General features: G+C 37.1%; 1 protein-coding gene across 3 annotated transcripts in view; it reads left to right on the top strand.

The window, feature by feature from the left end:
- Nucleotides 1–810: 810 nt before the first annotated feature.
- Nucleotides 811–25521, top strand: part of PRR16 (proline rich 16) — a 280900-nt gene continuing 256189 nt past the window's right edge. The window contains exon 1 of one of the 3 annotated variants that reach the window (XM_070233199.1): nt 811–1728. Coding sequence is in view for 1 of the 3 variants with exons in the window: in XM_070233198.1 (XP_070089299.1) it covers nt 1570–1728 (159 nt within the window). In the remaining 2 variants the exon portion in view is untranslated. The remainder of the gene's footprint in view (nt 1729–25521) is intronic. The other 2 variants (XM_070233198.1, XR_002799704.2) reach the window with 2 other exon arrangements.

The following is a 25521-nucleotide window of genomic DNA, read 5'->3' as shown; positions in this document are numbered from 1 at the left end:
CGGTTCTTCTTCCTCTGATTTTTCAAGGCTGCTATTCTTTTGACATCATTTCTAAAGTTTTGTTTTTTCTTCTATTGTCTCTGTCTTCCATATTTCAAAGACGACTTCCAAAGATTTTGTCAAGACGAATTTTTCGGAATGAATAGAGCGAATATCAGGAGCTTAAGGAACTGGGAAGAGGAGAGCTGCCAAGATTGTCTTCATGTATGTATATATGTATGTATGCATGTTGGAGCAACCTGGGGTGTGAGAGCAGGAAACAGAGAGCCCTGCTAAGGCATGACCAAAATGGGAAGCCTGTTAAAATAATGTTTTGGAGCAGTGTGTGCTGAAGAAAATAAAGAAGAGCCAGCCGGCCAGGCCAGTAGCTAATAGCCCATGGGTTTGCTACTAAGGAAATTAAAACTTTAGCTAATGAGAATGGTAGCCACCTACTGAGAATGAAACAGAAGCCTTCCTATTAACTCCCCTCGCTGGGTCCTTTTGATAGAATAGTCAGAAAGTTATTTCCTATTTATTTAGTAGCAAAAGGCTTGAAACGGAGGGGAAAAAAAGAAAAAGAAAAAAGTTGGCGGCAAACTCTTACTCAGCTCCCTCAAGAGGAGATCCAGACAGGGTACTTCCCCACCTCTGTCCAAATCATACATCAGCATAGGTCACGAAAAGAGGAAGGACAGCTAGAAAAAGGAACGGGCGGGGGGAGGGAGCTGTTCCAGATAAGTACAGCCAAGATGACTCAGACAATCTCCCAGGGGATTTTTAGTGTGGGGACTTCAAGTTAATAAATCCGCTCTTAGCTTTGCGGGAATCAGTAGGGATAGGCTATCTTCAAGAATACTGGTTGACTATCACGATTCCAGGGGGCGAAGGGTTGCTATTTATGCAATTCTCTTTTTTTTCTGCAGAAGTACGAACACCTCTATTTGACTCGCAGGTCGCTAGGAGAATGACTGCAGGCCTTCCGGACATACTTTGGTCCTGAATAAACATTAAGGTTCGCTTTACGGACCCTAAATCCAACTCCTGATCCTATTGTGGTTCTTTCTAAATTAATCAGAAAGCGCGGTGTGGATCCAGGTCTCTGCTAGGGGGTGAAGCCGAAGGAACACAGGCTAGCTGTGAGAAGACATACAATAGGCTGCGACGATGAGGGCATTTCAGGATTAAGACGAGGGGACACGAACTTGCCTCGCCGCTCCCTGAGGCCCAGGTGTTGCGGGAGGCGTCCCGGAGGCTGCGCGCGGGACCGCAGCGGACAGCCCCGGGCAGCGCGGCCGGGGAGCGAGCGCGTGTGTGCGCGAGAGCGGCGGGCGGCGGCGGCAGGAGGCGCAGGCGCGCTGCTGGCGCGTCTGCAGCCCCGCGCTGAGCGCCGCGTCTCGGGGAGTTGATGGCAGCACCACAGTGCGGCCGCTCGGCCGAGCGCCGAGCGCAGCCACCCTCCGCTGCCCGGGGAGCATCCAAGATGTGGCGGCCTCGGGGCGGCAGTGGCCGCAGCAGAGCCAGGGACGGGGGCGCGCAGCAGCCTCCGCTCGCCCGCCTGTGCTGACCTGCCTCGCTTGCCCCCAAAGAATGTCAGCCAAGTCCAAGGGGACCCCCTTCTCGTCCTCTCCTGCCGAGGGACCGCCGGCAGCCTCCAAAACCAAGGTGAAGGAACAGATCAAGATCATCGTGGAGGATCTGGAATTAGTCCTGGGCGACCTGAAGGACGTGGCTAAGGAACTTAAGGAGGTGAGAGGCGCACGGGTGGGGAAGGAGTTCGTCGCCTTTTGCTCCCTCGGGGTTCCGGGTCCTGTTTTAACTGGGGACCGCCAGATTTCTTAACTCCCAGGAAACTATAGAAAGACGCCTGCAGATGGACTTTCTTTGCTCTGGCTACTTCTGAGAAGAGTTGTTGCACTTTGTTTTTTCAATCAGGAAGAAATCAACTAGTGTTTTAATCGATGGACCTGGGATGGTGGGAGGGGTGAACGCGCGCGTGTCGCTGTATGTGTGTGTGTAATGTCGGAGGAGGGGGTTAACTGGGGGTGTGTCGATAGAGGAAGAAATGAACATCCCAGCCGGCCGGAGCGTGCAAGATGCTCCTCTCCTGCCCTCTTACTCCCCTAGAGTCCTTTGGCAAGTCGCTCCTTGCCTAGCAGCCTCTCCAAGCCAGGGCAGAAGAGGGGCCGGGTTCCGGGCCCTGGGCCAGGCCGGGGAGGGCAGCCTGGGGGAGCTCAGCTCCGGCTCCCCTCCCGGTCTCCCGAGCCCCGCTGGAAGGAAGGCGACCTGGCTGGTAGCAGAGAGCTCAGACTTGGGGATGTCGAGGGGTCCGGGACTTTCTCACTTTCTCAGTTCCTGAAGCATCCCCTGCTCTCTTCTGAACGTCGCTCCCAGTAACTCTGGGCCTTCCCGTCACCCTACCTCCTTCCTTACTCCCATCTTGTCACCACTTGGCATTGAACCTGGGGAGCAGGGCGCGTCGGCGTGTGTGTGTGTGTGTGTGTGTGTGTGTGTGTGTGTGGTGTCCATGCACCAGCCAGGGTCTTGCCACTTGCGTCCTGGCTCTTGGGAACCGGGACTGTTTTGGTTCTTTCCAGCTCCGGCTCCCCCGCTCCCCGTTCCACTTCTGCACTCCCCGCCTGTGATCCGTGATCCATGATCCAGATAGAAAAGAAGCTGAGGCAGTGTCACGGCTGAGGCTGCGTAACTCAGGCTGCCGCTTCAGGCGGGGGAGAGGGCCAGGTTGGGTGGAGGGGGGCTCCCGTGAGCCCGACTGGCAGCTGGTGGCGTCGCGGAGCTGGTGGCAGAGTCCGAGCCGGCTGTTCCACTCTCGAATGGGCTCCTGGTGCGGTTCTAGGTCAGGCAGTCCACACCCGCAGTTGCCGGAGAGCTAAGACTGTAACTTCGAAGGTGGTGGTGGCCGCGGCGGGAGGGGAAGGGGTGGGGCGTGGTCTAGATCCAAAATTGTAATCCTGTTTCTGAGGCCAAGAGGGAGGAGATTGAGGGTTGTTTGGATGTCTGTCCTCTAGAGATTAACCTCCTTTTCCCAATTTCCAGTCCAAAAGTGAAGAAAGAGTGCCCTCCTCTTTCTCCACCCTCTCCCCGGTTCGTTACCTCTATGAACGAACTAAACTCCGCATTTGTTACCAAATGCAAATCTGTTAAAATGGCCCATTCATTGCCAGGGTTCGGTTTGCCAATGGCAAATGTCATTTCTGTAGGTTGCTCCACAGACAGAACGTAATTACTACTGAGGTCCTGAGAGTGGGATTAATATAAATGATCGATGTGAGGATAAAACTTGTTCGTGTTTGAAGGCTTTCTCTAGGGTCATTGCTTCACAACTGGTTGACAGATGGTGAGGTTGTGCATTGAAATTCAACTCTAAAGATGCTGTTCGTTTCTTTGTTATCCTTTTATTTGACATCCTTGGCAGGCTGTGTTTTCCTCTGAAACATTATGGCGTTTTAAAAAATGAACAAATTTGGGCATGTTCCTTTTGGCAGAATTGTGCTTTGTAGTTGTTGAGGTTTCTAAGGTGGGGGATGTGGGAAACCTGCATCAGTACAGTAATGTATAGATTGTGTTAAAGAGGAGGCTGAGATTAAGAGAAAGGTAGTCAATGAAAACTCAGCATCTGTGGGCACATACATCCTTATGATGTGTCACTCCGCTCCCTATTTTAGACAAATAAATGACAAGAAACTACATATGATCCTGGTTCTGCTTTGCATCCTTATTCTGTAGACTTTTGGAGACCAAGTAGATCTCTAGAGAAACTTTTAACCTCCCTGTGGCTCTTCATTAGAATTACAAAGAAGTAAATCAGGGAGTCTGTGGATCTCTCTCCCTTTCACTCTTTCTGTGTCTTTATTTACTTGAGAATTTTTAAGGAAAAAAACCCCAAACAGGTGGTTTATAAAAGGAATAGGAAAGCATAAACAGTGTACAACCACTAAATGAAAGGATCTGTCTTCTAGACAGATCTAGAGAGAAAATTTTGACTAGATGCTTTGGAAGCTTTGATTGGCTGTCAGGGCCTGTTTGGGTAAAACTCTCACCCTGAGAGTGAAATTTATGAATGATAAATGATGTGATTTGATTGTTAGTTATTTTTGTGAAGATAGCATCATTCTAGGTTTGCATATGGAGCTGGATATACTATGGCTGAATCTCCAAATATTAGCCATTTATATGCTATGAATGATAGCTATTTTGAGAACAAAATATTTATAGGGCATGTTTAACCTATGACATCTTGCAGTTGTCCAGCATTTATCTTTTTAAGATAATACTGTACATGTGACTGAACATGTCTTTAATGTAGTTTTGAGTGAAGGAGTAATTGAAAACTTTGAAAATTACAAACCTTGTTGGTCTCTATGCTTATACCTTATAAATATAAATATCGCTATTAATTCATCATATATTACATTCAATATTCTGGCAATTTATCATTGGTATATGTTAAATATAAACTGTTATGTTTAAAATCTAATTTCTTTATTTGCAATGCTGTGCTTTTAGGCCATATATATTTTGATATAAATTAGCAGAGAGCTGTTATTCACTTGGAACAGAAATTAGAAATCAAAAAGTGATTATTATTAGATTACTATATAAGACACCATATGGTATTTGTTTTTCTTTTCTGCTTTTTTCATTCTAACTAAAATGCAGTATTCTTTCTTGAATATTCTGTTCTTTACTTTTGCATAAGCTCTGTGCCAGCAATATTGGACTTTTGTTTGAAGTTATTTTGAAATTGCCCTTTTTTTTAGACATGTTCTGGACTTTAGTCATCAGAAAATTCAGGTTGTGGGGTAGAATCGAGCAAATCAGTAGTTGCTTGAAACACTTTAATAATTAGTAGCAAAATTCTATTATTATTAGAGGTGTCTTTTATGATTATTTAGTTATTGTTTAATCATTTATAATTAGATTATATATTGGAAGAAGAGGGACAGGATTTCTAGAAAGTCTAAGGACAGTTTTATTCTGTCCTCAGAATTTAGTAAAACCTTAAATATCTTTCGACTTTTCAGAAATAATATGGATCTTTTGGTCTTCCATACTATAATGGAAAAACCCTAAGTATAATTTGACATATTTATTTAGCACCTACTATCTGCCAAGTACTATATTATCTTTTTATTGCTACCAAGATGAGTACGTTGTAGTTTCTGGTCTCAGTGAGCTCACAAGGTTAGTTTTGGATGCATTTATCCTGTCTTTGAACATCAGTAGTGTAAAAAAAGTGTTACTTTTTCTAGTGGCCACTCTCACTGTGATCTCATAGCCTTGGGGAAAGAAAGCAGAATTGAGAATAGGAATGAGTATTTGTAGATTTATAAACCAATGCTTGCTATGTCCCTAGTAGTATGGTGAACCTTTGGTGAAGAGAGTAGAAGCTTAAACACGATGGTAAGATATGAATGTTAAGAAACTTACAATTTATTCAGATTGTCATTATTAACATAATGGATCAATGCCATCTGCAGGAGATCATATTTCCGAGTGTTACAACTAAATATTAGAGATGTTCATGAAGGGTAAGTCCTTTGAGGAAATGAAGAGTCAAAAAGGAAGATTTTGGATCTTTCTTTGAGACGTGGATAAGATTTGAAGAGGTAGAGAGGAGAAGGAATTAACAAGAAATAGCATTGGAATACAAGATCAATCCATGTTGCTTTTTTTCTACACATTGAAAAAAAGTAAAATAGTGGTGAAAATCTAGAGTTTTAGGGATAAAATTAACCATTACTGGCTTATTAGATATGGGGTAAACATTTTTATTAAGAAATGTAGAAAAAAGAGCTATTGATTTTTAAAAATAGTTGTTAATCTGACATCTTTGGGTACCAATTTGCCTATTCTTTTATGAAGATTTCACTGGCAAACTGTTCTGCATCAAATGGTCGTGTTAATGTGGGATCACAGCTACTGTTGGTTAGAGAGAGATTGGAATATGTCATAATAGTGTTCTGTTTGGAAACAAAATTGATTGCTGCTTTAGCTGGATTCTCTTTTAATTTAGACTGATTATAACCTTGAGCATTTTTTGTAGTGTTTCATTTTATGATTTTAAGTAACAAGACTGCTATATGGATTTAAAAAATATATATATATATAAAATTTTTTTTTCTTTTGCTAAGCTTTGCTGCATAGACACGACTCTCACGGAGGAACGAGTTAAGATGAGTTGCTCTGTTAGCGCCCTGGAATCAGTGAGAGATTGGACTCCATGGGTGGGAAGGTGTGTGAGCATTGTGCTTGTGGATTGGAAAGCACCCATGATTTTTCTTATAATGTCATAAACAGAAATAAGTTAAGCTTAAGTTTAATTTTGAAGAGTTTGAAAACTCATAGGAAATGATCCATTTGGGCATTGATGAAAACAGAATTAACAGTTATCTGCAAAATATTTTTGTTTTTAAATGTTTTCCTCTTCTTAATGGCTTATCCACTTGAAGCTCTGTAGTTTATTGCTCTAGGAAATCCTACCAAATACTTCTTGGTTAATGAGTCCGTGTATATAAAATTCATTACTAGAACAAATTATAGAGGACAATCTCTGGAGTATTTTCCAAGTTCTAAAGTTGTGAATGAATGAAATTTCACAATTCATTCAATAGTAGAAATAGCTGTACTTTTACTAGCTATACAGCAGTCTGGCTCCCCAAACTGAAGTGTATCTACCAAATGCTAAAATGTTTTTTAATTTTTCTTGCCTTAAGCATGATGGCTTAGCATGTTGCTGAAAGAGCAGAATGGTTCTGAGAAAATAAAGATAACTGATAACCATCCTTCTCTGTCTCTCTATTTCCGATGCATTAAACTGTTCAAGACTCAGAGTTAGCTGATAAGAAATTCAAGCAGACTTAAGGTAATAAATAGACAGTGTGCTTCAGGCAATAGTGAAGTAGTAGATAATAAAACCAATGTAATAGGTTTCATTGTTACCTGGATTATGTTTTTCTCACCCATACTGCTCTGAGGACCTCAGGTATTTAAATCAAAATGTAGGGAAAGAGATAGAAATGCAAGTATCTATATTTCAAATAGAAATATATTTTCCCAAAAAACTAACTACAGAACCCTCTACGTAACTGTTCCATGAAAAATTTCATGAGCAATTTTTGAAAATTAGAGGGATAAAATTGCAGTAGTCTGCTGACTGGATTCTGATTGAAATGCACATAACTGACATCAAGCTGAATATAAAAGATTAGTAAACAACAAAGGGTACTTTTAAAAAAATTATATTTATTTATTTATTTCATTAAGACTGTATTTTTAGAGCAATTTTAGGTTCACAGCAAAACTGAGAGGAAGGTACATAGATTTCCTGTGTACTCGCTGCCCCGACACATGCATAGCCTCTGCATTATCAACATCCCCCACCAGAGTGGTACATTTGGCACGACAGAGGAATCTTCACTGACACATCATAGTCACCCAAGGCCCATAGTTTACAGTCTGGTTCACTCTTGGTCTTGTGCGTTCTGTGGGTTTGGACAAGTGTATAATGACATATATCCTTCATGATAGTATCATACAGAGCGTTTTCACTGCCTTAAAAATCCTCTGTGCTCCACCTGTTCATCCCTCCCCCAACTCAACCCCAAGGACACTAATTTTTTAAAGAAAAAATAGCATTTTTTTCTGATTTTAGGAGTTATATGGTATATGAATTCTACAGAAAGTTTGGAAAGATCTAAAATTATAAAGGAGAAAATAAAAATTATCCTTAATACTACACAGAAATGCATATGTTGAACATTTTGCTGTATTTCCTTTCAGTCTTTTTGTGTACATATTTTTAACATAGATGAAGTCATATAAAATTATGAGGGGCCAGCCCCCTGGCTGAGTGGTTAAGTTTACACGCTCCGCTTCGGCGGCCCAGGGTTTCACCGGTTTGGATCCTGGGTGTGGACATGACACTACTCATCAGACCATGTTGAGGCGGCGTCCCACATGTCACAACTAGAAGGACCCACAACTAAAGAAATATACAACTATATACTGGGGGAATTTGGGGGAAAAAAGCAAGAAGAAGAAGAAAAAGAAGAAGAAGAAGAAGAAGAAGAAGATTGGAAACAGTTGTTAGCCCAGGTGCCAATCTTAAAAAATTAAAATAAAATAAAATAATGAAATTATGTACAATGATGTTTTCTGCTTTCTTGAATAGCATTAGATCATAGCCATTAGATAGATCTGCTGTACGTTACATTTATAGTCCCCCTAATGTTAGACATTTTGTTTATTTCCAAGTTTTTGTGGTTTTAAGTATTACTGAAATGAACAGCTTTGACAATTAAAATAGCTAAGACAGATTTTACTATCTGCCTGGTACACTTCTAGGAGCATTTGTTTATGTTAAATCTTCTAATCCTCAAAACAGACATATGAGAAAGATACCATTGTTACTCTATTTTACAGATCAGAAAACAGAGGCCAGAGATGCTAAGTCACTTGCCCAAGGTCACTGGACTTGTAAGTGGAGACGTGATGCTTCAGTGCCAGGCATTTTAATGCCAGAGCCCAGGCATTTAGTCACTAAGCACTATGGCTTTTCCTAATTTTTTTTTTTCCATTTTCTTAAAAGTAAAGGGTCTGAAAGTTTTAAATTTTCAGTCCGTATTGCCAAATTCTCTTCCAGGGAATTTTCACTAATTTTTACTCCCAGCAGCGGTATATGTGTGGACATGGTCTCTTAAATTTCAAGTGAAGCTAATAACCCTTTTCATTTAAGTCTTGTGTAGTTTATGATTTCTTTGTGGTAGCAGTTATTGTTTTTGTGGGTTGCACTCAATTTCTGCCACCGGTATTGAGGCAAAATTGACAAGTGAACTAGATCTTGCAATTTTCATCTTCCAAATAAATGGGTACTGCAGTGAATTACTTTTGACCTGTTTAGTCTTCAACAAAAATGTTGAGTTCTTAATAAGAATATTACATAGCTTTTGTATTATGACTTAGAAAATAAAGGAACAGCTAATATGGCTGCTTGCTGATATCTGCATTCTATTCACCTGTTTCAGGTGAATTTAAAAGAATTTTGGAAACTTCTATGTTCTTTTGTTATCAAATTGCCTTAGAAGGCAGGTACTATCATTAAGTTTTCTGAGATGTTTGGGGCTTGACAGTTGTTTTGCCTTCTTCTATGACAGATGAGTAGAAAAGCTTGTTGAATTCTTTACCAGGCACAAAATTATTGAGTTGGCTAACAATGTCAGATGTATTTTTATTTTTTATTTTATTTTATTTTTTTTAAAGATTTTATTTTTTCCTTTTTCTCCCCAAAGCCCCCCAGTACATAGTTGTATATTTCTCGTTGTGGGTTCTTCTAGTTGTGGCATGTGGGACGCTGCCTCAGCGTGGTTTGATGAGCAGTGCCATGTCCGTGCCCAGGATTCGAACCAACGAAACACTGGGCCGCCTGCAGCGGAGCCCACGAGCTTAACCACTCAGCCACGGGGCCAGCCCCAAACAATGTCATATGTATTTTTATACTTAGATTTCTCATGTTAATTTTAGTGCTATCGATTGTCAGCTGTCCCCTCTTCCCCTCACATATAAAGGGAAATAAGAAATGACCTTATTCTAAAATCCTATTTGTTTTTTTTCAGTATAGTATGGATGGAAACATTTTCGTTATATTGAGAGTTAGTTCATTAGGAAGAACTATTGTAAATTAAGATTTCCCACAGGACCTGGGAAACTAAAGTCAGCACTACTTCAGCTCCAAACAAGATGCAGAAAGTAGCATCAACTGAAATAAGAAAATAGACATATCTAAGTACTGTCCAAATCAAAGTAGGCTCACAGGGTGGCCTGTCAGCTCAGCACCGTTGTTGCCGTATATGGCCTAAGCTATTTTGTTTTTGAGAATGGACGAACATGAGGATTCCAAGGGAACTGAGCTCCCAGACCCCGCTTTAGGTAAGAAACATTAACATTGTTAAGACAGAACTTGTGTTTATGATCTTTGTTTTCCCGCCTCCTGCTCTGCAAATACTACTTCAGGTTGGTGTTTGAGAGAAATGTTTTCTTGTAGAATAGTTGGAGTGAGTCAAATTACATACCTATGCCTAATGAGTCAGTCATTATGGTGTGTGACACACTATAAATAGAATTCCAACTACAGACAACATATGCCATACTTGTCTAGAGAAAGCAAATTTGATGATTTCTATCAGCTTCTCTTCTCTATATTACACAAAAGCTAACAGATATATGGGTGTTCATTTGCCTATTTCATAATATGAAATCTTATTGTAAGATTTCAAACTATGTTCAAGTGACAGAAAAATACCAGGTTAAAAAAATATCAGTCAGGTCAATTGTCTTTTCCTGGCAGTAGTTCTTAATTTTTTTCCCCCGTATCAAAGAGCCCTTTGAAAATTTGACAAAATTGTGGCTATTTCTCCTAGAATAAAAGCTCATACAAACATAAGTTTTTGCACATGTTCAGGAATCTTGGGAGAGTGAGAATGACTCAGGTGAAGAGACAAAACAAATGATTGATTGCCTTTTTAAAAAAGTTTCCACCTAGTTATTTGAGACCCAGCTTCGTGATTTTTCAAAATCGAAAGTCCTGGCTCCACGAAAAGGGAAAAAGAAATACCAATGGCTGCCATCTGATAGTTTTTATTTCAGAGAGAAAATGGGTAGCTTACTGGCAATTTACTTTGCTTAGAGGGGCTGTGGTAGAAGTAATCTCAAAGTGGAGGGGAAAAAAAACTATATATATAATTCACTACTCTCCAAAAATTGTAAAATGCTCATGTGTCTAAAGGTTAACTCTCAAATTTTGTTGATTTTTTATGATGTGTGCTGGAGTACATCACTACAGAGAAGGACAAAATGTTTCCAGAGCTTACTGTAAATTAAACATATTCTCTTCTTAAAACTGGTCCCAGAACAGCATCTTTCTTTGTTTGTTTTATTATTTTCCTGTGTGATATTAATTCATGAATTAAGAAAGATTTGTTGAATTCTTCATATGTGTAAGGCACTATGCCTGACCATAAAGGATGCAAAACTGAATAAGCTTAAGGACCATCCCTTGAAGAAAGTCACCTGTAGTGGGATGAACTTCACCTTTAGTAGGGTGCAGGAAGTAACTCTAAAGCAATGTGGAGATGTGGAAAGGGCCATGTTAAGTCACACCTGGAATGCAAAGATGGAAGAAGCATTCATCTCACTTCTGATTTTAATTGATTTTCTCTGAATTAGTGAATTCTAAACTCTGCTTAGTAAGATGTGTGGTAAGTCCGATAATGATACATCATAGTTTTGGGATACAAGGGCAAGCCTTTCAAATTCATACATGCATTGCTTTGTTATTCCACATTAGAAGACTATCTTAGGAATTATGTTAATGTATTATAAAATTTCAATACATATTACTAACACCAGAAGTCACTTTTATGAAATGAGTCTCTCCCAGTGTTCTCTGTTGCCAAAGAAATGTGAATGCATTTGAAACAATCAGCAACCAGTTATTGTTCTCTTTAAAACTTGTTAAAATAAATCATTAATGTTTTACATACATTGTGACAAACAAGCTTTTGTAGGTATATGACTTCTACATCTTAATTTAATTTGAATAAACAGCCAAAAACATTATGACAAAATTGCTGAAAAAAGCTAGGTCACCATTTTCTTTTTACTTTTGATGATAGTGGTAACACTCTAGGGCAACCATAATTAGTTGAAAGTAACTTTGTAATCTTTTTTTTTTCTTTTTGAGGAAGATTAGCCCTGAGCTAACTACTACCAGTCCTCCTCTTTTTTGCTGAGGAATCCTGGCCCTGAGCTAACATCGTGCCCATCTTCCTCTGCTTTATATGTGAGACGCCTACCACAGCATGGCATGCCAAACGGTGCCATGTCCGCACCCGGGATCCGAACCGGCTAACCCCGGGCTGCTGAGAAGCAGAACGTACGAACTTAACCGCTGCGCCACCAGGCTGGCCCTAACTTTGTAATCTTAAAGCTCAAATATCAGAGATACATTTATGTCTATTCAATTATTGTATGTAGAATAAAGTATAAGTTTGAATATCCTGTGATTGGATAGATAGATGTTTTTGATAAATACTTGAAATTATCTTTAAAAAAATAATAATAGAATTTTGAGGCTGTGTTACGGTAAGGTGGCGGAGTGTAAGAGGGTAAGATGTCAGACTCTGAAGCCATCACTTCATTTCAAATTTCTCTGCCATGCAGTATTGGGCACATTACTTAATCTTTCTCTGACTTCATTTCCTCCTTAACTTGGCAGTGGTGATACTAATATTACCTATAGTTTAGATTGGTTATGGAGATTAAATAAGTTAATGCATATAAAGCACTTAGAACCGTTCCCATGAACAGAGTGAGTGCTGTATGTCTATTTCTAATCGTTGTTATTATTTGAATTTGTCTGAGCCTCTTTATTCATTTATTCAGCAAATAATTGTTTAGCACCTACTCTATGACGAGCCGTGTTCTAGTTCCGGGGATATAGTGGTTAACAAAATACAATTCCTTCATGGAGCTTACATAGTGGGTGAGGAGGGCATGGGAAAGACTGATCGACATAATAAATGCCAAATTATCTCAAATATTAGAGGATGACAAGTCCTGTGAAACAATAGAGGATTATAATGGGATGAACAGAGATGGGGAGGAGGTGCAATTTTAAATAGAGTGGTCCGGAATTAACCTGATTGAGAAAGCGATGTGACAGCATCAGAGAGACAGCTTGGAGGTGAAGGAGTGGCCCCTCATGTGGATATCTAGGGGAGCACTTTCCAAGTAGAGGGAACATGACTAACATCTGTTCAGTGCTCACCATGTACCAGGCGCTGTTCTGAGTTAACTCGTTTAATCCTCACAGTCACCCTTTGAGATTATTATAATTGTTCTACATATGAGCAAGCCGAGACAGAGAGGTTAACTAATATAGAGAGCAAGTGATGGAGGTGGACTATGATATTTCTCCCTTTAAACCATTGTCCACAACCAGCCTCCCAGTTCCTGGCAGCAACATAGTCACTCTGCTATTTTTCAGGCTTTAAACTTCAATATAATCTCGTTTTCCCCTCCCTCCTCTACTTCATCTGTCACTTTTTTTTTGTTCTTCCCTTCTTTCTCCTCATTTTCCTGTGTTCCTCTGTTTTTGTTTCTCCTCTTTTTCCTTCTTCTGCTTCAGCTTCTTTCATATACCTGTATATCTTATTCACTTATTCAAAAATTTTCCTTAAATGCCTATTATTTGCAGGGCAGTGTGCTAGGCAATAGAAATAAAATAGTGAGCAACACATACATGGCCCCTGCCATCTGGAACGTGCATGCTAGTGGGCAGACATGATTCAAATGATAACAGAAAGAATATTTATTAAGGATTGTGAAGGGCTATTAAAGAAAAGTACATGATACAAGGAGAGCATAAAATCATTGATGAGTCTTGTAGATTCTTGCTCAACGGGATTTCAGATTGGCTGCCTTCCTCCTTCCCACTGCCACTGCTCTAATCCCTATGCTATTAATTTCATGGATGATGTTTTAATAGCCCTAGAGCTAATCTCTCTGTCTTTTGTTCTCCTCTGCCAATTCATTTCTAAACACTGCCCGATTAATCTTCTTAATGCACTGCTTTCTTCAGGCCACTCCCCTGCTTAAAAGATCACACACTGTCCTCCTGATACTTCAAATGTCAAGTGAATAAACCCAGCCTTCCAACATCCAGCAGTCTCATTTTTTCTATTTGGCTTTATCTCCATCTTGTCTTCAGTGAGTAACACAGAGACCATCCCTGACAATCTTTATCTCCATCTTCTCTTCAGTGAGTAACACAGAGACCATCCCTGACAATCTTGACACCATTACAAATTTTTACCTGACTTGAATTCTGTACTCCTCATGTTTACAGTCACTGTGCTATGATGTTGTATTTGCTTATGTTACTTAGCAATCGTTTCCTGTTCGTAGCTTTTTAAAAACAATCTAGTAACCTTTCTCTGTTAGTTAATAACCCTGTAATCTTCAGTACATTTTTTAAGTCTCACTCTTGTTATCTGATGAGGAACTTGAACTTGCGGATCCAGTTCCAAGTAATACTTATTAAAGGTGTTAAGGGCTAAAAGCCACGCATTCCATCTGTGCATGAGAGCCTGTTCTTTCTCATGACAAGAAAATCACCAAGGATGCTCCCTTATCTTTCCTATGTCCTCAGTGTTTCACTCTCCCCTAGGTGATTCTCATCAGCATGTAAATGAAAATAAAGATATTGGCAAAATCCTCTCTGACCCTGCTTCCCCTGAAAATTATCATCCCACTTCCTAGCTCCCCTGTACAAAAACCCTGAGTTGTCTATACTTGCTATCACCTATTTTCTCCCATTCTTTCCTAAACCCACTCCGATCAGACCTATACGGTAACCACTACACCAAGACTGTGTCTATCAAGGTTGTCAGTGACTCAGTGTTACTTTACCCAATAGTCAATTCTGAGTCCTAATCTTATATAATCTATCAGCAGCATTTGACAGCCTCTTTAATAATCTTTCTTCACTTGTCTTGACGTATACTATGCTTTCTCACATCACTGATTTTTCTTTCTCTGTTACCTTTACTTATTCCTCCTCTGGGATGTCTGAGCTCAAATTTTGATTCTCTTTATTTTTATTAATTTTTTAAGAAAACACCTTTTTTGGTGTTTTTATTCAGTCTTGTGGTTAAAATCCATTTATAGGTCCATCATTTCCAAATTCATATTTCCAGCCCACACCTTTCTTCTAAACTTATATAGTCAGTGGTCTTCTCCACATCTCTACTTGGATGTCTAAGAGACATCTTTGCCCTACCATGTCCAAAGTTGGATCCTGATCTCCTCCCTCCTCAAAACATAATCTCTTGCAGTCTTTCCCAAGTCAATGGATGGTATTTCCATCCTTCTAGACCTTGGAATTATTATCAACTCCTGTTTCCCTCATACGTTATATACAATTCATCAGAAAGTCTGATTGGCTCTGTCTTCAAAATGTTTCCAGAATCCGACCAATTCTTATCACCTCCACTGCGACCACCCTGGTCCAAGCCAAGAACCTCTCCCATTTAGATTGTTACGTAGCCTCCTGGCTGTTCTTCTCTCTTGCCTCCTGAAGTCTTTTCTCAACTCAGCAGTTAGGGTAAAGCTCGATCACATTACTCTCCTCAAGTCCCTGTGGCAATTTCCCTTTTTCACTCCAAGTCTAAGTGCTTGCAGCGGTTATGAGGCCTCACAACATTTTCCTTCCTACATTGTTAACCCTCTCACCTCCCTTCATACTGCTTTCTCTCTAGTTTTCCTTGCTTCAGCCACAATAATCTTGCTGTTCCAGGAACAAATGTTCCATTCACATTTTCATGGCTAACTCTTTCACCTCATTCAAGTTATGCTGCAGTGTCATCCCACGCATGGCCTATTCTGGCAACCCCGTATGGTTGTTGTATACTGGCATTCCCTATCCTCCTTTCCCTGTTTTACCTTTTCTCTTTTTCTTAATACTTATCAACTTCTGATATACTAAACAATTTATGTTTTATATTTACTGTTTGTTTGTTTCCTACTACTAGAGTGTCCTTTCCTGGAGGTCAATGACCTTTGTTTTATTCCCTTATGTATCTCAAGTTCCTAGAGCAGTGGCTGTCGTGTGTTAGAGGCTCATTAAATGCATTAATGAATAACTAGATCTCTTCTACTTCTTGTTCCATCAAAATTCTTAAGGACCAAGCTATCACCTTTTACTTTCCGCTGCATATCTGCTAGTTACAGAGAAGGAGCATGTAGTAGATGATTATTAAACGCTTTTTGCATGGATTATTTATCTTTCTGACTATTATATGTGGTGGTACTTTGTAGGTTGCCTGGAGGTAGCTCTTGTTTCCCCTACCTTGATTTCATAATCTCCTACCCTCATTAAATCCATTCCATTAAACCCAATCCATGTTTTTTGAAAGTGACCAAGGATCTCTCAATAGTAGTTTAGTATGTTGAATGCTTAGTATGTGTCAGGCAGAGTTTAATGTGTAAAAAATATTAACTCACGAAGTCCTCACCCTTCTCATTCCTCCACCAGTGGCTCCCATGTTATCCCTCCCATACAGAAATCCTGGAGACATCTTGTCTATAGAAACCCTAAATGTGGTGTGACCTCAGGATTTCACCTGCAGAGAGAAATCTGGCCCTGATTTGAGAGTGCCCCTTGTTCCCTTATGCCCCGGGATGTCATCTTAAACTCTTGAAGCACATCAGATATGGTTCTACTTTCTTCTAATAGAAGATGTAAACTAAAATGAGGAGAAAGTATGTCTACTTTTTTACAGCATTCACTGTTTTTCTGTTTCTTAAATATTGTGTATCTTTCTTGCCATTAGTCAGTATAAATTTTAAATTATCTGGAAAATGACATAAAAAGGAATTTTTGATACTGTTTAAATGTGTTTTCATCATTTCACTATGTCCATAAGAAATAAGCAAGCAGTTTGTTGTAAAGATCCAGTAGTATCTAAAACACTCAAGAACCAGGTATTATCAGTATTTGGCTTCTTTTTCTTTTATGTACTCCCTCTAGTGTTCAAAAATATGAGTACTTATAATTAGCCTATTCAGATATTAAAGAACAGACGTTAATGTAGAAATAGGGCCTTCTTAACTTGAAATTATTTTCTTTCACTCAGGGGATTATATTGTCCAGTTACTGAACTTTCGACGTATTGTATGAAAAACATTCTCTTTCTCCTTTCCTGTGGGCATCTGGTCATGTCTGTTTTTTCATATGCATATTTTCAATCTGTCCACTTTAGTCAGGGAGAATATTGGACTTCTTGGACTTCTGTCTTTAAAGACCATACCATATTGCAAATTATTCCCCAATTTTTAAAACTGAAGTATATGTTTTAGTTGGGCAATTTGGATATGAAACAGAAACCTTCTCACATGCTAAATATATGCAAAGTGAAAAAAAAAACCTATATTAACTAGAAGAGTGTCTTTGAACATGGAAATTAAAACACTTAAATAATTGACATCATTTTTCTTTAATATATTGAGACATTATTTAAATATATTACTTTCAAATTATCTTAAGAAATAACCAAGGTATCCCTAGGAATAAAAAATAAGTAAAAAGAAATAATATGTACTGTTGTCATTTAATAAAGAATATCAATAATTGCTAGCATATATAGAAGAGAGATAATTTTAAATTGTAAAGTTAACTAAGTTATTACTATTTACCAACTTTTAAAAATCAGAGACTAATGTGGAAAGTTAATTTTTCTTGACTGACATATATACTTACTTATATTTAATTAATGTGTTACAGTTTTTAAGCCACTTTGATGCCTACTATTTCATTTGCTCATCATCAGATGAAGTAAGAAAAAAAAATAGAAAGAATAAGTTACTTTCAATGACTTTCAGAGATGTTGTTTTCTAAGGTCTGTCTATTCCCTGGCATCATGTTCAACACTTAAACCTTATTCATAATAGGCTGCATTGTATGCCCTGGGGGAAACTTACATTCTTTTTTTTTTTAAATATACAGAATAATAAGGCACAATGCACCTATTTGGGGCTGTTTCATTACAGACAGTATGCACCAAAATGCTTGAGGGTTTAACATCCACTTCCTGAAGTCACTAATACTCGTAAATATAATGTCTAATGATTTCCATTTACTCACCATCAGCCTCGTAGGTTACCTGGATTCTGATATACTCTGCAATGAATACTGGATTGGCAAATAACACTTCTAGGAGCCAGGCTCTTTTGGTACTGCTATCTCAACACACGGTTTCCAGGAATAAAAGAATGCAAGGAGAATTCATACCTACACTTCTGTCTTTTAGTCTGCAAGTTACGTGGATTGCCTGTGCATACAGAATTGTCGCCCCAACTTAAGTGTAAGGGAAATGAAGGCTTCTTGTAAATGCATCATGAAGAACATCATTTGGGACTTGATGAACGCGGGATTGTCTTGGCCACAACTTTATTCTTTCTAGATTCTTGTTTTTCAAAGTAAGGTTTATGGAATACTCCTTTCATCGAGTAGGTTGCGCGCACACACACACATGTACACACACTGTGTCTTACACAGAAGATTTGCCAAACTCAATAAATTTGGCATTACTTCCCATACTTATTGGAATAAGAATTCTGCTTTTTGGAGACCATCTGTCAGAATTAGTATTCTGTGGAGCAATTTTAGAAAACACTCTTCTTCATCAAATAGGTTGAATAAATGTCAGAATGTGTCATGAGAGGAAGAAACTCACATTTAGTGGAGTCTTTAGCTTACGATAAATTCATGGATACGTCTCTTTCAATTGTGCTTGTCAATAAAACTTAAATAGAATAATAATATACCATTTAGTTTATCATGAAGACAAATTTCAGACCATCTCACATGTCAGAGCATAGCCAAGGACCTGAAATTAAGAGAAAAAGAAAAGCCTATAATCGACTTAAGTAATTGTTAACTAGTTTGTGCAAAGATTGTGCACTCAAACAAATTTGCTTTGTTTCAGTCAATTCCGACTTGGTCTTACTTGGCACAGAATATTAACAATCTTAATCTTCAGTCTATAGCAAATTATATATACCAAATTAAAATGGATTGCTGGTTTTCTTTTCCCCTTAGAGATTTGTATACTGACACTAGTGTGAAACAAAAGCATGCAACCCAACGATAAGGAAAAACCCAGGATGACTATTGAAAAACAAGCAAATGCACAAAAAACTAACCCGATTTTTTAATAGGAGAAAATATCTCTGTTCTTCAATTATTCAAGTTGTCCAAACGAGATTAAATTACCAGTAGCATACTCTGTTTTAAAAAGTTAGGCAAATGCATAAAACATTTTAAATAATTGTCAATTCAAGTATTGAAAGTAAAAATAATGTTTCATTTTTTAAAACTGTAAGCTTCAGAGATATGGGATTTTTAGAATAAATCCTCTCTTACGTCTGTGTAAATTAGGAGACAATGGTATAATGCTGTTTTGAATTTATAGAATAGAATGTGTCATAGAATTTTATTTCTCATTTTCTCTCTTAATAAGATGGTGAAATAATTAGGAAGTTGGTGCCTAGTATTGTAAGTAAGTTGCATACATAAGTATATATTTTATACAGTTATATAATTATATAAAGTTGGTGCCTAGTATTATAAGTTGCAAACATATATATATGTTTTATATAATTTAAATTATATGATATATGATATGTAATTTAAATATAATTCTTTGATTTAGAAATTATATATATTTTTTTGTTGGCAGAAACATGTCTGCTTCTAGCGGAGAAGGGATATGTACATTTTCCTTCCCTGAACTTCAGGAAAATAATTTTTATACTGATTGAAATAGTATAATTGATTTTCTGACTTGAGTACAGTCATTTCATATATGTAATTTTTGTTAGCGTTTTAAATGAGCAGTTATGCTCTTGCACTAATTTACAGTTACAGTGAAATCTTACTTAACTTGCTAAACTTTAGCAGTCCGGGGTTCATGGATTCGGATCCCACCTGCAGATCTACACACGGCTCATCAAGTCATGCTGTGGCCGTGTCGCACATACAAAATAGAGGAAGATTGGCACAGAAGTTAGCCCAGTGACAATCTTCCTCAAGTGAAAAGAGAAAGATTGGCGACAGATGTTAGCTCAGGGCCAATCTTCCTCCCCCCCCAAAAAAGTGTGCCACAGCCTGGCTTGATAAGCGGTATGTAGGTCCGCCCCTGGGATTGGAACTGGCAAACCCCAGGCTGCCAAAGCAGAGTGCGTGAACTTAACTGCTATGCCACCAGGCCGGCCCCCTTTTTATTTTTATTTTATTCATTTCCTTTTAAAAACTATCTACCAGTTTAAGGGAATGATGTGACTTCCAAGATCATGAAGCCTTGTTAAAAAACCCATTAGGAGTATCTGATTAGTCAGTGAATTGGAATGACACAATTACCAGTATACATAGTATTACAAAGCCAGGAAATGGAGTTAATAAATTACAGTGTTCAATCTCTTGTTCACCTTTATTTTTAAATCATATTTAGAAAACACATATGCGCAGTTTTCTAAGGTTAGTTTTTGAACTGTTACTGGTTTTTGTTTGATTTTCATTTGAAACAAAAGAGCCTTATTTAATTGTTACAGACTGCTTTATGCCTAAACTGTTACACTTTCTTTTATGTCTTGTTTTACCAGTCTTCAGTAAGTTGGGTACCATTTTTCTAAATTTAAGCTTTTCATTTTGAGATAATTATAGATTCACATGCAGTGTAAGAAATAATAGAGATCCAGGTACCTTTACCCATTCTGCTCCAGTGATAATATCTTGAAGGACTATAGTACAATATCACAACCAGAATATTGATGTTGATATAGTCAAGATACAGAATAGTTCTTTCACGACAAGGATGGCTCATCTTACCTTTTTGTACCCCTACCCACTTCTCTACTGTCCCCACTCCACCCCCCAACTCCTACCAATAACTAATCTGTTCTCCATTTCTGAAATTAATCGTTACAAGATTATTATATAAATGGAATCACACAATATGTATTGGTTTGGGATTGGCTTTTTTTTACTCATCATAATTCTCCGCAGATTCATCCAGGTTTTTATGTGTGTCAATAGTTTATTTCTTTTTATTGCTCGCTAGTATTCCATGGTATAGATGTACCATACCTTATTTGACCACCCCATTGAAAGACACCTGGGTTGTTGCCAGTTTTGGGCTATTATGCAAAAAGTTGCTATAAATGTTTATGTACAAATCTTTGTGTGAACATAAATTTTTATTACTCCTAGATAAATATGAGTGCAATTGTTAGATTATATGACAGTTCCCTGTTTAGTTTTTCAAGAACTGTCAAATGATTTTCCAGAGTTGCTTTACCATTCTTGGTCCTGCCAGCAATGTATGAGTGACCCAGTTTTTCAGTTTCTCTGCATCTTTACCAGATACTTTATCTTAGACATCCTGATGTTCAATAACATTTTATAGTGGTCTTAATTTACATTTCCCTGATAGCTAATGATGTTGAGCATCTTTAATTTGCTTATTTGCTAGGAGTATATAATCTTTGGTGAAATATCTGGTCATATATTTTGTCCATTTTTTAATTGGACTGTTTATTTTATTTTTTTTACAGTTGAGTTTTAAGAGTTCTTTATATATTCTAGATACTAGTCTTTTGTCAGATGTATGGTCTGCCAATATATTCTCCCAGTCCGTAGATTGTCTTTTCATCCTCTTCACAGGGACTTTCTTAGGGCAAAAGTTTAAAAATTTGATGAAGTTCAACTTATCAGTTTTTCATTTTATGGATTATGCTATTGGTGTCAATTATTAGAACTCTTTTCCCAGCCCTAAATCCTGGAGGTTTTCTCTTATTTTTCCTAAAATTTTATGTTTTTACATTTTTCATTTAAGTATGTGATCCATTTTGGGTTGACTTTTATGTGAGATATGAGACTTGAGTTGAGGTTCATGGTTTTGCCTACAGATATCTGCTTGCTCCCACACAATTTGTTAAAAAGGCTAGCTCTCTTTCATTAATTGCTTTTGCATCTTTATAAAAAACAATTTTGCATATTTCTGTGGGGCTATTTCTAGATTCTCTGTTCTGTTCCCTTGGTCTGTGTGTCTATCCCTTCACTGTTACCACAGAGTATTGATTATTGTGGCTATATAATAAGTCTTGAAGTTGGGTAGACTGAGTCCTCCCACTTTGTTCTTTTTCAAAATTGTGTTAGCTATTCTAATTTCCTTATAAAGTTTTAGAATAATCTTGCCAATTTCATTCAAAAAATCTTGCTTGGATTTTGATAGAAACTTTATTAAACCTGAACATCAATTTAGGGAGAATTGACAACCTTACAATGTTGAGTCTTTTAGTCAATGAACATAGTATTTATTTAGATCTTACTTGATTTCTTTTATCAGCATTTTGTGTTTTTCTACATACAGATATGTGCATGTTTTGTTATATTTCTACCTGTTTTTCAAGTGATTGTAAATGTTGTCATGTTTTTAATTTCAGTTTACACTTGCTCATTGCTAAAATACAAAAATGCAATTGATTTTTCATGTGTATCTTATATCCTGTGACCTTGCTGAACATATTTATTATTTCTAGGAGATCTTTTGTTTGTTTTTAGATTTCTTAGGATTTTCTATGTCAACAATCATGTTGTTTGCAAATAAGGACAGTTTTATTTCTGCCTTTCCTATCTATATGCTTTTTATTTCCTTTTCTTGCCTTATTTCACTGCCTAGAACCTCCAGGATTATGTGCAATAAAAGTGATGATAGTGGCCGTCCTTTTTTGTGCCCAGTCTTAGGGGGAATGTATTCATTTTTTCACCACTAGGTAAAATATTAGCTGTAGATTTTTTTTAGATGTTCTTTATCAATTTAAGGAAGTCCTCCTCTATTCCTATTTTTCTGAGCATTTGTATCATAAATTAGTGGTGAGTTTTTCCAAATGTTTTTTCTGCACCAAGTGATATGGTCATGTGACTTTTCTTCTTTAGCCTTTTAATACAATAGATTAAACCATCTTTTCATTCCTGAAATAAACACCATTTGGTCTTGGTGTATAATTCACTTTATATATGCCTGAATTCTGTTTGCTAATAAATTAAAAATTTTTGTTTTATAGTCATGAGGGATATTGGTATGTAGTTTTATATTTTTGTACTGTCCTTGAGATTTTGACATTGGGATGATACTAGCTTTACACAATGAATTGTGAAGTGTTGCCTCATATTCTATTTTGTTGAATAGATTGTGTTAATTCTTCTTTGAATATATGGAATTCTCCACCTGGGCTTGGAAATTTTCCTTTTGGGGAATTTAAAAATTATCATCTTAATTTCCCTAATGGGTATAGAATTATTCAAATTATCTGTTTTAAATTGACTAAAGTGAGGTAGTTTGTGTTTTCCAGGGAATCAATCCATTTCATCCAACTTGTCAAATTTGTGTCTGTAGAGCTATTTATAGTATTTCTTTATTATTGTTTTGATGTCAGTAGGACCTTTGGTGATGTTCCCAATTTCATTCCTGATATTGGTAATTTGTATTGTCTCTCTTGTTTTCTTTGTCATTATTTAGAGGTCTCTCAATTTTATTGATCTTTTCAAAGAACCAGCTTATTATGCCATTGATTTTATAAATTGTTTTTCTGTTTTTCATTTCATTTATTTCTGCTCATATTTATTATTAACTTCCATCTGCTTGTTTTAGTTTATTTTTTCTTCTTTTTCTAGGTTCTTGAGATAGGAGCTTGAATGATTAGTTTTGGACTTTTCATTTTTTCTAATGTAAGCATGTAGTGCTACATACTTCTCTCTTAGCTCTGCGTTAGCTGTGTCCCACATATATTGACATTTTGTATTTTCATTTTCATGTGGTTCAGTTTATTTTTTAGTTTATCTTGAGACCTCCTCTTTGATCCATGGATTGTTTAGAAGTGTGTTGTTTAGTTTCTAAGTATTTGGAGATTTTCACATTCTCTTTTTGTTATTGATTTCTAGTTTGATTCCCTTGAGGTCAGAAAACACACTCTGTATAATGTAAATTCTGCTAATTAATTGAGGCTTTTTTAATGGCCCCAAATAAGGTATATTTTGTTGTATGTTCCCTAAATACTTGAAAAGAGAGTGCATTCAGCTATTATGTGGAGTGTTCCATAAATGTTGATTAGATTTTGTTGGTTAATAATATTGTTGAGTTCTTCTATATCCTTGCTGATTTTCTGTCTAGTTGTCCTATCAATTTTAAGAGAAGAATGTTGAAGTCTCCAACTATAACTATAGTGTTGTCTATTTTTCCTTCACAGTTTTTGCTGTTTTTAGCTCTGTTTGTAGCTCTGTTTTTAGTGCGTACATACTAGGATTGCTATGTCTTCTTGGTGGATTGATCCTTTTATTATTACATAATGTTCCTCTCTCTCTCTCTCTCTCTCTCTCTCTGGCATATATATATATGTTTTTTCTCAACTCTACTTGATCTAATATTAATATGGACACTCATGCTTTTTTTGGTTAATATCTGCATGATAGATATTTTTCCAGGTTTTCCCTCCCTATATCATATTTGAAGTGAGTTTCTTGTAGACTGTATATGGTTGGATCATTCACATTTCTAAGCTCTTTGTTTTAATTAATATTATTAGACCATTTACATTTAATGTGATTATTGACATGTTAAGGCTTAATTCTGTCATTTTAATTTTTGTTTTCTGTTTGTATTCTTTGCTTTTCATTACTCTGTTTTCTTTTTCCTGACTTCTAGTGTGTTACTTGAACATTTTTGGAATTCCATTTGGCTTTGTCTGCAGTGTTTTTATGTTTATCTGTTTGTGTAGCTTTTTTGGTGGTAGTTCTAGGTATTACATTATATATGCATAGTTTATCACAGTCTACTGGTGTTTCATTTTACCAGTCTGAGTGCAATTTAGAAACCTTACCTCTCTTTATGTTCCTTTACCTTCCTCTATTTATCGTATATTTACCGTAAATAATTTCTCTAAATACACTTAGAACCACATTTGATGTTATACTTTTTTATTCCACCGTCAAACGTAATATAAAAGAACTCAAGAGGAAAGTAATATCTGTTCTGTTTACCCATGTTTTTGTTTACTGTGTTCTTTCTTCGAGATGTTTTAAGTTTTCTTTTTAAATCATTTCCTTTTTGTTTAGAGAACTTCCTTTAGTCATTCTTTTAGGAAAAGTCTGTTAGTGACTAATTCTCTTAGCTTTCTTTTGTCTGATAATGTCTTATTTCCCTTCTATTCTTTAAGGATATTTTCACTGATTGTAGGATTGTGAGTAAATAATTCTTTGCTTTCAGTGCATGAAAAATGTTGCTCCACTTTATTCTTATCCCCACAATTTCTGATAAGAAATTTGCTGTAATTCAAATCACTTTTCCCCTATAGATAAGGTGTTATTTCTCACTTGCTGCTTTCATTATTTTTCTTTATCTTTAGTTTTCACAAAGTTGACTATGATGTATTTTGGTTTGGGTTTCTTTGAATTTATCCTTTTTGGACTTTTCTCATTTTCCTGAATCTGTGGGTATATGTCTTTTGACAATATGGGACATTTTCAGCCATTATATCCTTGATTTTGTTTTTGTAGCCCTGCCATCTTTCTCCTCTTCATCTGTGACTTCAAGGAAATGAGTGTTAGATCTTTGGTTATGGTCTCACAGATCCCTGAGACTCTTTTTGTTGTTGTTGTTTTCAGTATATTTTCTCTCTGTTGTTCAGATTGGGTAATTTCTGTTGTTATATCCTATTTGTAATATCCAGTTAAATTCACTGATTCTTTCTTCCATCCCCTCCATTCCGATGTTGAGCCCGTTCGGTGAGTTTTAAATTTTGATTCTTATGTTTTTAACTATGAAAACTTATATTTGGCTCATCTTTATGTCTTTAATTTCTTTGCTGAGTTTTTCTGTTTCTTTTCTGTTTCTCCTATTTTTTTCA

This window comes from Equus caballus, chromosome 14, assembly GCF_041296265.1.
Source record: "Equus caballus isolate H_3958 breed thoroughbred chromosome 14, TB-T2T, whole genome shotgun sequence".
Lineage (NCBI taxonomy): Eukaryota > Metazoa > Chordata > Mammalia > Perissodactyla > Equidae > Equus > Equus caballus.
The sequence above is the reverse complement of the archived record's forward strand: the minus strand, read 5'-3'. Positions and strand labels throughout refer to the sequence as shown.